Source organism: Oryzias melastigma, linkage group LG13 (assembly GCF_002922805.2).
Source record: "Oryzias melastigma strain HK-1 linkage group LG13, ASM292280v2, whole genome shotgun sequence".
NCBI lineage: Eukaryota > Metazoa > Chordata > Actinopteri > Beloniformes > Adrianichthyidae > Oryzias > Oryzias melastigma.
Window position 1 is genome coordinate 18,544,956 of NC_050524.1, and position 14,360 is coordinate 18,559,315.

At 38.4% G+C, this 14,360-nt stretch overlaps 1 protein-coding gene across 1 annotated transcript in view; it reads right to left on the reverse strand.

Annotated features, from left to right (window-relative positions):
• The window catches only part of abhd15a (abhydrolase domain containing 15a), a 14,700-nt gene extending 5,780 nt beyond the window's left edge, over positions 1 to 8,920 (reverse strand). The window contains exon 1 of the mRNA XM_024277865.2: positions 7,664 to 8,920. Within this exon, the coding sequence (XP_024133633.1) occupies positions 7,664 to 8,164 (501 nt within the window). The 5' untranslated portion in view covers positions 8,165 to 8,920. The remainder of the gene's footprint in view (positions 1 to 7,663) is intronic.
• Positions 8,921 to 14,360: the final 5,440 nt, after the last annotated feature.

Below are 14,360 nucleotides of genomic sequence, written 5' to 3' on the forward strand. Positions count from 1 at the left end.
AAAATAAAATAAAAATCACCAAAAAGCTCCTTACACGGAGAAGGAATGCAAATAAGACATGAATAATTCTGAGCTTCACAACACTGTCTGCAAATAGATGATATTTTACTTGGTTTTCATGTAGACAACCAAGCAGAAGAATTAAATAATGTCTTTCTTCTCAGAGAGCACCATGATAATAATAAAAAATGCAGTTTGCTTTAAATATGAAAAAATGCAGAAAGACTGCCAGAAATAATGCATGAAATATTTATCAGCTCAGACAGACTGCAGAGAGTATACACAGTTTCAAGGAGAATCCAGAATGTATTCTCCCACACGGAATTCAATTTACATATCAGCTAAACAGTTGAAAGTTGAAATTTTTACATTGAGCTTCATAAATAGTTACAGTTTAAAATATTTTTGAAGCATTTATGACACATCTTTCAATGTTTGTGACACTGAACTGAATAAATAAAAGATTTATTTTTTACAAAGGAATCAAATCCAAATCATTCACTCTGAAATGTTATATGTTTTTACAAAAGAAAAAAAAAACTAAAGTTTAAACCTTTTCTTTGGAGCACAATCTGCATGTATTACACTCAGTTTCAGTGAAGGAACAGCAACAACAAACGGCGCCTTCGCCAGAGTTTATGAAATGTCAGCTTACTGTCAAATTCCTCTGGAAGAGACTCCACACCGGACAACACCTCCTGTCCTTGCAGCACACAACAAAACACTACTCAATCTTCAGGTCAAATATTCCACAATCATGGAACAAACTTATCTCACTGATGTCATCTATTAAGAGAAAGTTAAATACATGGCTTTCTATGTTCTTTTTTAAAATAAAAACTGTTTATTCCTGTTGAGCACTTGATTATAGTTTTGAACAACCAGATTTTTACCATACAAATAAAAATAAATTATATGTGTAGCAACAAAACAAAATGTAAATTGAATTTCACTGATATATCACAATATTCTAAAAAAGTCAACTCTCAGGACACATATTGAAGCAAATATGCATAAACTCACCTCTGCTTCAAAACCATCTGTGAGTGTGTTCAGACTGGACATATTTTGGTTAGCTTATTAGGAACCTAAGTTCATTTCCCCCAATAATCTGGAACGAATTTTCTGTCTGAAAACACCAAAGTAGACCCTCGTCCAAAACCAGGAACCGCTCTGACCCAACTTTTAGGGTGGTCTTAGTCCCCCCCCCCCAATCGGTCTGAACTTCTGTTCGCTCCGAGTTTTTCTCTGTCTGACAAGTTCCGTGCTCGGAGCGAACTGAACCAAACGGCCACCGTAGCTGGGAGTTATGGGATGTAAACAGAACCATAAGCTGTGGACAAATTTGGAGAAACGATGAAACATGCGGTCGGATGAGAGCAGGCTCATTAAAGTAACGTCACGTGACAACATAGATTCTCACACCGTTCATAAACACTTATGAATATCCCTTCTTAACCGTTTCCTCAGTAATTGAATAGCAGCATGCCTCCGCTGAACCAAAGTAGCAGTAAGTGTTGTACCTGACATTGATACATAAAGTTTGAATAAGTAAAATGTACCAACAAGGATTGCAAAGCGTAAGACTTATTGTACCCCCTCAATTTACAATAAACTTGTAAACAAAAACATAAGTGAAGTAATTTCAGGCGTTAAAAGAAAAAAGATTAAATTAATGTGAAACAAAACCAGTCACAAAATCAAGTTTCCTTTTACTTCATAAATCAATCTAAAAATATATATATATTTTATCTATCTGAAATGCTTGAATTACTTGACTAAAGTTAATTTTTTTCAAAGCCACAGGCTTGAAAATGCAGAAACGTTTTGTTCTTGATATACACATAAATCACACAATGAACAGTGTTGTCCCAACTTGTTACACAATTATCTACAGTGCACACTTGGAGAGACAAAATGTGCGTGAGCACTCCAAGAGCACATACTTACGAGAGTTTACTGTAAAAACAGCTGAGCCTTTTGGAAACAGCAGGAACAAGGTGGAACTGGCATACCAATGACGCAAGCAAAGTTTTTACGTGTGTGTGTTCTTTTTTAATCACTCCTGCTGATTTTCACATAGAACACTGTGTTTTGACATCAGAGGCCTAACAAAGTGTAGTTTTCTGGGGAGGTGATTATTCTAGAGACTGTACTAAGCTCCGGCTATGATGAGCTCCCACTCATAGAATTTTATGATCATCCTTATTATTTATTCTCCTGATGAGGTTAATATCATAGTGATGACTAGAGCCCATTGTCTGTTTTTGTTTGTCTTATACAATCTGACATGGCTGTCGTGTTTTTGTCTGTTTCTCTAAGCAAGATAAGAACACAGTGTTGTAAAACTTGATGAATATGTTGCACATATGCATAGAAGAAAAAGTATGGTACCTACATTTTTTTTTAAATTTATATTTGCTGTTATGAATTTTCACACTGAAAAAAAGAACACTTTATGCATTTCTACGGGTGTGAGAATTCATTCGGGTTGACGATACGATTCATAGTCAGAGATAAATACCTGGTACTGAACAGGACATGTGAATTTTTCCAGATTACTTGGATATGCTGGCTAATTTAATAGTTGATTAGTCTTTTATTTTTTATTTTTTTATCTCAAAACTTCGGTGTGCATGTTCTAATGCTATAGTCTTTGGCACACATGTGCAGTAGTGCTAATCCAGATCAGTAGTTATGTCAAAGGAAGTTCACACCAATGGAGCTTGAAAGTGGGAAACATAAAACGTAAATAAGAAGAAATATCTGCAAGGCAGCACTACAGTGATGCATGAAAACCTAAAGAGGAAGCACGTTGTGACAGAGTATGCTAATGCTAAAGAGTGATCGTCGTCTAGATAAGCTAAGCTAAGCTAACATTAGCTCAAACAGAGGGCAAACTTATTAGCTAAATGTTTTCTGTGCATCCCCATCGGAGCAAAATGTCTCTGCTGAAGGGAACATCTGCTTTTAAAAAAGATTAAATCTTTCTGCAAGACGTGTAGAAATGCTAACTTTCCTAGCTACGATGTAGAGCATGTACCGTATTTTCCGGACTATAAGTCGCGGTTTTTTTCATAGATTGAATGTCCCTGCGACTTATACTCCAGTGCGACTTATGTATGGTTTTTTCTTCTTCATTATGCATTTTTTGGCCCCTGCGACTTATACTCCGGTGCGACTTATAGTCCGAAAAATACGGTAGTTTGGAATTGTAGAGTCTGAGTGTAGTTAAGTTGAATACAGTTGTTAAGCGCTTAGCACCACAAAATACACTTTTGTTATATTTGAGTCAGTGAGACAAAAACTTTATTTTTTGTTTAAAAAAAATAATTTAATTTTTGTTTTAATGGCAGAAGCAAATGAAGAAAAGAAGCTGCATGATTCATTAAAGGTTTAATAAACTGTCATCCAAATTGTCTTCATTTTAAGTCAGTATACAGCTTAAACACTTCAAGTATAAAACTAATAATGGTTAAGATGTGTGCTTTACATGTTCCGATTAGTTGACTATTGAAATTATTTTTTGTGGCAGCCCTGCAAGATAATCAAGTGTAAATGTGTACAAACAAGCAAGTAAACAAGAATCGATGTCAAATCCATTCACATTTTAGTTTCACAAAGTTCAGCCCACTGTTGTTTTTCCATATCAAAATAACACAAATGGAACATCATACCACACTGTGTGGTCACAGTTCTTTATAAAATTCTGTTTCCACACATTGAAGTGTAATGATGGTTGATTATTTTATGCAGCCATCATGTGTGTGTTGTCCACTGTGATGGTACTTGGTCATTTTTACGCTATAGTAAAATAAGTTTTAATTATAATCAATTTACTCAATTTTTAAATGATTTTATAATGGTATAGGTTGTTTTAAATAAAAACTTGATTCAAACAGATCAACCAGGTTGGATCATAGGAATAGAAATCAATTTATCAATTAAATTAATCGTTAAACCTTTTATTTCTAGGCAATTAATGAAAACATCTATTGTGAACATCAAGTGAACAACAACCATGTCACACGTAGGGAAACAAAACACCTTTATTGGCTGAAATGTGCCTAATTTTTGAGAAAGTGGTTCATTGATTAACTAGAATTTCCAGAAAGGCAGACCAGAAAATCTTGTTTTTCGTTTTTCTGTGTCAGGCATAGACGCACGAGTGGCTTCAAAAATAGATGCTCCCTGATCCGTCCCTGATGTGTTTGCTCACATTGTGACTGGTTTCTGCAGTGGGAGTAATCAGTGACACAGGCTCTCGTAATTTGCATTTGTTCCCATATGGCGTCCTCTCAAACGTAACTGGCTGGCAGACCCATTCTAATCTCTCCCATAGTTTTTGTTAAATTAATTAAAAAAGAAAGAAAGAAATATCTGCCGTTTACCACTAGATATGCTTTTGCAGTACTGGTGCTCCTGACACTGACAGTGAACTTGGGACACATTTGCTCTCAGAAGTATGAAACGATGATACCAGGCGCCCTGAACGGTAAAATATACATCAAGCATTCGGATGGCGCAGCTTTTGCTCTCTCAGGCCTCACAAGTCAAGCGGTGCTTTGTAATCCCTCACTCAATTACCTCCGTCAGTCTATTGAAAGAGCAGTTGAAAGACTGGTGCTGCCGCTGCATCTGCTCCTTTTCCTTTTGCTGCTCTGCTCTTTTTTCCCTCCATTCTAAATGAGGTGGCCTTGGCTTCAGACCAACAAGCTTCATTCATTTGCTGAAGTGGCAACAATTGATTTGCAGGGTCGCTTTTCAATCACAGAAACTCTGCTACTTTAACGAGATGAAATCGTTTTTAAATGCAGAATTGGTGTTCAGGAGTGAAAGTCATTGATTTGTTCTCTCAATTTCAAATGATTACATTTGCTCTAATTGATCCTTATTGTGGCAATGAATGCGCCAACTGTTATCATTAGAGGGTTTTGTTTCAAAATGTTTCTATAGGGGCAAACCAAGTTTGAGAGTGAACAAATGATGGAAACTTCTCATAGAGTTAAGGTGAGGGTTAAAAATGGTAAATGTCTTCAGCCACCTGCCATGATCTCTTAAGCTAGACTCACACCAAACACAATTTGTGTGTCAATCACCCTTTTTTCTCCCTGTGTGAGAGGAGCTAGCAGCTAATGTTTTTAGCCTGATCACTACATGAAGCGGTGTATTTTTAAGTCACAGGCTTATATATTTTGAAGAGTCGCACAAAAACCTTGGTATTCACGTCTCCATGTCTGGGTTCATGAGATCATTCAGAACCTCCCGGTACTGTGAGGTTCACTCACGCTGCGTCTGAATGATGGCCGCTTCTGCTGTGTTTCCATCTTTCACCAACAGAGTTTGAAGGCTTGTGATCCCACAATAAAAATTAAAACAAGAGTAAAATAAGGGTTCCTTTTTATTTTTATTACCGTCTTGATGAAAATAAGAAAAATATATGGTCCAGGAGACCCGAGCAGGTAACTTCCACAAATGCTACAGCGGCTCTCTGTCTGGCCTCCTGGGAGCTGATGTAGTGAATGCGATCGCTCCAGCTCAATTGGCCCGGCGACAGACTGTCAAATAGCCGGGACGGGCTCTGGAAACCTCAAAAAGGATACAGCGGGTTCCGAAAATGGATAGAAGTTCCGGAGGAAAACTATCGGATTGATCCTCCTTATTGGATTTGTATTCTACTCGCTGAACAAGTCAATGAAAAAGTCGCGATTCCAAAGTTGAGTCCCTGATTGGTTAACGCGAAGTGGCAACAGAAAAAACGCCATTTGAAAAAGGGGATTTAATATCTCTAAAAATGAATAAGGAAATCTATCGGTTCAATCCAACACATGCCAATGGTGTTGTGCCAAACTCTGATCCCCTAAAAATTCCTCCCCTGCTCAGTGAGGAAAGACAATGCTCCCAAACATAACATAAGTTCAAATGAAGTCACATTTGTCTTGTAACATAAACCTGAACAAACAGGAGGATGTGGATTAAGCAGACATCAGCCAATCCACTTGTGGAGGGCTTAAAACCCCAAAATTGACTGTCCAAACCCACATTGCTCTCAGAGCAGGAAGCTGCAAGTTCCCTCGGATAAAAGAATATAAAGATGTGGAGTTTATCAAAATCAAAACAAAAGATTGTATCCGTAGAAACCCAGGCATGAAATAAACTTCACACTTTCTGACCTACTGTTGGCACAGACCATAAAAATGTGGATTATTCTGCATCACGCTTGAATAAGGACACGGCACGCTTCTGTCTCTCCCCAAAAACGCAGCACCAACCACATTAGTCAGCCAAATGCCTACAATGCCCTCCTCTGAACGCAGCACGATGCTGTGACAGCACAGTGTGGATTTACAACCTGTTACCACTTCTCAAACTACGTTTTATCAGACAAACGTCAACATGAATCAAAACTTGTTGATACCAGGGGTGGAGCTACGGGGGGCAAAGGGAGGGCCATCTGCCCCCTCAGCAAAAGGCTTTTCCAATCATTTTTGAGTCAATATCAGTATCATTATTGGCAAAGATTAAGAAACAATCAATACCAGCTTTTTAAGCAGCACAAAAATAACTGAAGCAATCATTTTTACTAAAGTTTTAGCCCCGCCCACAATTAGTTTCAATAATAAACAGAGTTTAAAATATGTATTTTCAAAACTTTCTAGTGTCTCTTGGAGGACCCTTCATGCTACTATTACCTAAACCACATGTGTCAAAGTCAAGGCCCGGGGGCCGGATCCGGCCCTCCAGATCATTTTATTTCATTGTTATTAATGGTCTGATGTCATCTTGCATTGATTTCTAACTTGTATATATATATATATTTATATATATATTATGGAGAGTAAAATATTGAAAGTGATTTAAGGTTTAAGTGGATTTATTCCAGAATAACAGTCCTGTCTTTTTATTTTTCATAGTTATGTTAAAAAAAAAGACTTTGTTTTAAAATTTCTGCTAGCTTTTTGGACTATTTTGGCATCTACTTTGATTTTTTTAGGCTATTTTGGAGTTTAGATAATATCTCAGCTACATGCTAGCTGTTTTAGCTCATTTTTCCGCTTTTTAGGCTATTTTAAAGTTTAGCTGTTATTTTCAGCTACATGATAGCTGTTTTTGATAACCTATTTTTTTTTTTCGTTTTTTAGACTAATTTAGCATTTAGCTAATATTTTAGCTATCAGCTTCAGCATTTTCAGCTATCAGCACTAGCATCTTCGGCGGTTAAATTCAGCTTACAGAGTTCACACTGGCATTATCACAGGTAATGTTATATATATAGTTCATAATTATGTTAAAAAGTTATGGTTTTGAAGTTTTAGTGTGTTAAATGTTTATCCTGTTCGTCCCGCGACCTAAGGTGTGTTTTGGATTTTGGCCCCGTATTTGACACCCCTGGCCTAAAGAGGGCCCCATGAAGTCTGGGTTACCCTGCGCCTGTCCCTAGTCCGGAAAAACTATACAGGAAGGGTATCTGTCAAACCATCTATCAGTGAAATCTGCTTCCCTGTCATTTGTAATAGCCTTCCACTCTGTTGTTCTCGTTTTAAAGCTTTCTGCCCCCTCCCAACTCCTTTCTAAATTGTTCCAGCACCGCCACAGGTTGATCAACTTTGAGGTTTGTTTTTCTGTGTAAGTTTGGAGAAGAAGCATAGAAGGAGTATTATACCTTTAACAAGCTCCCTGTGATCTTCCCAAAAGAGTTGGGAATGATGAGCAGCACCGGGCTGCTGGAATGACTGGAAGTTCTGCGTCTCCTCTGGTAGGATGGCACAGCCCAGTCCAGCGCCACCAGTCCGTCGTCGCTCAGCTGCAGGTTGTCCCGCACGAACTGGACCGGGCTGTAGTACGGCCAGAACAGCTCGAAGGCGCTCAGGAGGACGGCGCTGGACCGCCACGTCCAGCCCGCACACGGCGCGTAATCAGTGAAAGTCCTGCAGTGTTTCTTCAGGTAGTTCGCCAGCGCGGAGGGTTTGCAGATGAGCTCCACGGCGCCGCGCGCAGCAGCAGCAGCAGCCCCGGCGGAGGCGCGCGCCTCCCCGCTCCCGTCTCCTCCTGCGTCCGCGCAGCTCTCCAGAAACAACCCATCCGACCGGCGCTGGCTGCCGAAATACTTGGACCAAAAGATCACCAGGACCACAGCGCACAAAGCCACGAGCCATCCCAGCATTTGGCACGGTTAGGAAAACAAGCGCAGCACGAACGCTTTCTGACTCACTTTGAAGCTAAAGTTGACGCGAGTGTGCTCACATTATGAGCCGCAGTCAGGTTCATTAAGCGGGGAAGATGTTAGTTCAGCTCCACGCTCCCTCATCCGTGCGCGCTGGCCTACTTTAGGGCACGCCAAACAAGTGAGTTCACGCCCAACAGCTGAGAGACTGGAATCAGCGCGTGCAGTGTTGGACACGCCCCCATATCGAGCATCTCCCTCCTCCGGGGGAACAGGTAGTCTTTCCATCAGGGGCGGATTTAGCAGATTGGGGGCCCAGGTGAACAGTAACATGGGGCCCTCTGCTGCATTTGAATTAATCCTTAAAAACAAACAAAAAAAACATAAAAGGTTAAATCCAAATGTTTGATAAGCATTTAAAAATTGAGATCACATTTATTTGTAATATATATATATATAGAATGTACTATTTTTTTAACCCCCTCTAGTAGGAACAAATGCTTCTGTATTTTCTTTAATTCATCAAGTTTTACTAAAAAATGCAAAAACAAAAAAACAAAAAAAAAAATGATAGAATGATGCAAAAAAGACAACATTATGGATATGCATCAATAAAAAGAGAATAAAGATCTGATGGGTGATACCTGTGGGTGTGGCTCTGGTATAAATTCCTTTAAGTCAGTGGTCTAGTCTAGAAAATTCTAGAGGGTATATTCCCTCCAGGCTTCATACTCTCGCCTTCCTGGAGAAACATCTTTCCCGAAGCAGCTTGACAGCTTGAGAAGCAGCTCTAACTAGAAGTAGGGTGTTCATTAGTGTCCTTAGCGTGTATTGATCAGCATTTAGTAAATCTATTATTCAAACATAGATATGTTTCAAGAAACACAAGATGTCTTCAAGTCATTATAAGTTTGAATTTACTGGTCAATTATAAATTTTATGGGTTCCCAAACTTATCAGATTGCAACACTAAATAGTGTAAAGCTGCACATAGCAACAGCTTTTACATCTGTCTTACACTAATATAGCAACTTAAATATTTAATGTTAGCTTGGTCAGTAAATAAAGGAACACATTTTAATGCCATGTAGAAATTTACCATGTAGAGACCATCAAGGTCTTTTGGTTTTGAGCTGTTCAAAATTCTTGGTTGCTTCAGAATTACGTAGTTTATTTGTATTTTACGTAGTTTATACTCAATAATACATAAATCTTAGGCAATTGTGTGAGATTTTTCTGAGACACATTTGCGAATTTGTGGCTTTCCACGACCGGGCCACGTATGCCTAATGGACTTTTCACGCGTGTACCGTTGATGTATAACTTTTATATTGGGTATACAATTCAATATATAGTATAATGAAGCTCTGGTTTACATGTTCTTTGCGTGGTTTATTTGCAGTTTTTCCGTGGTTTTAATGTGGTTCATTTATGATACATCAATGAAAATTTCACATGAAGACTAACTTTTCTAATTTTTCCACATACATTCACATAGGACCAATTGTCATCTGTGCTATATGTGTAAAATGTATGTAGTGGCTGTGTGACTCGGTCTTAACAAATATTCTCAAAATTACATTTTTTTTCCCCTCCCTTTGCCCTAAATTCCTTTTCTGTTATTATTTTTTTGTTCATTATACTTACCTTTCTTTATCTCTTTTGAGTTCCTTTGATTTTTTGCAGTTTTGTCTTTCTTTCTGCAGAATAGTTTTGTTTAAGTTACAACGTTAGAGTTTTGTGTGAGAGGGTTTCCCTTTCTTTTGCTTTCTTTTATTCCTTCAACAGTGGATGATGATCATTTTCGGGTAACTACATATCATTTGACCACTATTAATAAAACAAAAATCTCTTCAAAGAATCTCTACTTGTTAACTTGCTGTTGACGCAATAGTCCATTCCTGCAGATTGATAGGGGGAGGATGAAACACTTGTCTTGTGCCATTCCATTTTTTTCATTTTGTACTTTTTATGACTGATTTAAATTTGGCATAGAAAATATTTCAGACATTTTCTCTTAAATGGGGCCCCCAATAGGCAGTTGGCTACCTCTGCCTAATGGTAGTTCCGCCCCTGCTTTCTGATGCTGCAGCCTTTTTTATTTTAACCACCGAGGGTTTTTTTTTTCTGCCCTCTCAGAGCAGCCAAAAACACGATCTTGCACAAACATTTTCTTAATTACCTGCCCTTAAGTAGCATTTATTTTAGCTCTAAGTGGATCTTAGTTCACCATAAATGGAACCTGTTGAGCACCACTCTGTTGTGTAACAGCAGCTGGCCTTTAGAGTTGACGTTTTGTAACCTTTGTAGAGGTAAAAGCTAAAAACAAGGGGGCCAACTCAAACAACTTTGTAAATTGTTCATTAACTGAGACAAATTGTCTACATATAGCATTGTTTTCATTTAATAAAAAATGAAATAAAAAAATATTTAAAAATTGCCAGTGTCCCCGTATTCAACTCCTTTAATCTCAATAAATGCAGCAGCTTTGTCGCCTGATACTGAGAAACACATTGTTGTGAATATTCATATACGCTAGCCCCAAACAACAGCAGGGCTGTCTCCTGGACCTAATTTAACAGTGTGATGGATGTACAGAGTGTGCCAGCAGCAGGAAGCAAACTGACAATGGAGAGGATCAGCCTGTATTTGTTCCAGTTTTCAGGGCCGCATCGTTTCGGAGGATTAGCTGTTGGTAAACCAAAACAAATGGCAGAGACAAAGGCAGTGGCCAGAGGATGGAGACAAGCGAATGATCATCTAAGGATCTCGTCCTATATCTGTCAATTAAAGAGTAAAAGTGAAGTTGTAAGTTACTACTCTGTCAAATCACTTATATTTTGCATTCTAGATGCTGAAGAAATAATAAAAAATGTTGTGTATGTCTACCTAAATAATGTCAAAACTCCCACTTTAGAGTATGAAGTTTTTGCAAATCTGGGAGGATTAAAAGCTCAAAATTGCTCTAGTTTCCATCTCTGCTGGAAGTTCATTCAGATCTGTGACAATAGCAATAATCTCTAACAGAAGCTGGAAAAAATGTTCTTTTCATTCCGTCTAAATTGTTGGAAACCAGACTGCTAACAATGTACTTGTTCCCTTCCGCCTTTTTTTTTTTTCTATTTTATTTCAGTCCTTTCTTTTCAGCAAATGCAGCTTCCACTTATCAACATCATTTCCAACACTATGGAGACTTTATGGGGTCTTATGCAAACTGGACTTCATGGTTCTACTTTTATTGGATAGAAGCAGAAAAACCCACAAAAGTATGAAATATTGCTGTTTATTTTTATGTTCTGTATTAAATATATGTTGAGTGAGTCAGGAATCTAAAAAAGGAATACACAGAACTTTTCCTAACCCTCCATTAAAGCAAAAAAATGTACAGAGAGGTGAGACCTAAGATGCTGCATTGTTGTTGAGCTGGAAAAAAAAATAATTTTTTATTGACAAAACCTTGTTAATCAGGCTGGTTGATTTACCTGCTTTCATACATTTAAAGTAAGGACTTTTTTTTTCAGACTGCATAGTGGTGAAGTGGTTCTAGTCCCAGCCCTATTCTGTGAGGAGTTTGCATGTAATTGTGGGTTTTCTCCAGGCGCTTTGGTTTCATCCCACAACCCAAAAACATGCTTCATAGGTCAGTCGGTATCTTTAAATTGGCCCAAGATGTGCATGTGAGTCTATTTGTGAGAATGTGTGTCTATGCAAAAGAATGGCATTCAGTCCAGGGTGTTCCCCGCCTTCGCCCAACAGTGACTGGATAGGCTCCAGCATCTCCATGACCCTAAAAGGGATTCAGTGGGGTCAGAAAATGGATGGACTGACTTTATTTACCCCCACCCCCCTAGAAACCATGATGAAAAATGCACCTTGAGCTGGCGCGGGCTATGAAAAGTCCTTTATAAATAAAGATTTGATTTGAAAGAAAGTGTTGAAAGATTCTGAACATTTTGATGATATAAAAATAGACAGAAAACAACAAAAACACTTAATTTGATTCCTAAAACCACAGGATGAAACAAACATTCAAGAATGTACAATTATACTCATAGGAGTATTTAGTCTAGCAGGAGTATTTAACATTTTAGTCTTCTTGGTGCTCCATGGAAAACCAAAATCTACTTACTGATGTAACTATTAAGGGACTAAGCGTAAGTTGTGGCTGTAAGAATTGAGATTTTCTTTGAATGCTCTTTACAAAAATCAAGTTTTTAGTAAAGTTGCATGAAGAAACCCCACAAACCCTTCCTAATAAAACAAGAAATAGTAGATAAACAATTGGTGAATGTCCGCAAGATGACTACAGTTAAAACCATTGGCACAACTGATATATAAATGCAATGTTTTTATGCTCAAATACATTAAACACATTAATGCTAAGTTATTTTTCCAGTTCATCAATGTAGAGCTCTGCAAAAAGCCACTTTAAATGTAGGTTTAAATGATGTAAACGTTGTTTGTCTTTCTCACAATGAAGCCTTTTGTCTACTTTGAATCCTTGCAGATCCAGTTTTTTTTCTCTCTCAAGCAGTCAATGTTTCCAAAAAGGTCACAAAAGACAGACACATCGAGACAACAAGCATTCATTTTGCACCAATGAGCAGAGATGAGGGTAAAAAAATAAACAAAGCAACATGAACTTTAGAACCGACTTGATTAGATAAGGTTTGGATTGTGCTCATAGTGATGTTGTTGGGATCAAAGACCTGGGCCATTTGAAAGGCTCCTGTAAAATGTCAGAGTTTGTCACTGAATAAACAGCCAGTGCTGTGTTGGAGTTAAATAAGTATTTTCCTTTCTGTCTTTACACCAATGAACATCCAATTTGTAATCCTCAGGGTTCCAGATGTGATAAATGGACTTAGTGGGAACCAAATAAGGTAAACCCATCACTTGTTAACATTATGTTGTGGAGAGCATTAAAAAAGCTGTAAAATTCATGGAGCCTCAGTGAAATTAAATGCCTCATTACTGGTATACAAAGAAAAGAGTTCAAGACAACAGGAATTTAGTGAAGAGCTTCTAAATAAATAACAGTTATTTTAATTTAAGACAAGCAGCTGTAAGCCATAGTTTTAATCCGCCAATAATGGCGGCAGCTCAACACATTTAGGCATGTGGGCGTGGTCAAGATAATCTGGTGTAGTTCAAACTGTGCATCAGAATGAGGAATGGTTGTTGGTGTCAGACTGGCTGATTGACTGTTGATCTAACTGGGATTTTCACCCACAACCATCTCTAGGGTTTACAGAGAATGGTCCTAAAAAGAGAAAATATCCAGAGAGAGATACTTCTCTGGGTGGAGATGCCTTGTTGATGCCAACGGTCAGAGGAGAATGGTTAGACTGGTTCCAGCTGATAGAAAGGTAACAATAACTTAAATAACTACTGGTTACAACTGAGGTCTGCAGAAGAGAATCTCTGAATGTACACCATGTCCAAAATGGGCAACAGAAGAACACCGGGTGCCACTCCTGTCAGCCAAGAACAGGAAACTGAGACAACAATTCCAAAAGTGGACAACAGAAGATTGGAAAACCGGTATTTGGTTTGATTAGTCTCAATTTCTGCTGCAACATTCAGGTAGTAGGGTCAGAATTTGGCATCAACAGCGTAAAAGCACGAATCCATCCTACTTGTACCAATAGTTCAGGCTGCTGCTGGTGGTGTAATGGTGTGGGGATATTTTCTTGGCACACTTTGGGTCCCTTCGTACCAATTTAGTACGAAGGCCCCCAAAGTGTTTCTGTTGACCATGTCCTTCCCTTTATGACCTCAGTGTACCATCTTCTGATTCTACTTCCTGCAGGATAACACAGCATGTCATAAAGTTGGAATCATCTCAAACTGGTTTCTTGAACGAGACAATAATGACCTCTACAGTCACCACATCTCAACCCAAGAGATCACCTTTGGGATGTGGTGGAACGGGAGATCAGCATCATGGATGTGCACACGACAAATCTGCTGCATTTGTGTGATGCTATCAAGTCAATATGGACCAAATCTGAGGAATGTTTCCAGTACTTTTTTGAATCTATGATCAAGGATTAAGGCAGTTCTAAAGGTTAAAGGGGTCCAACCTGCTTCTAGCAAGATGTACATAAAGTGGCCAGTGAGTGGATGTGAAGTCCAACTATGACTTTTGTATTTAGATTTGATTAGGTGTCTTTAAGTTTCAATGTGGTACTTT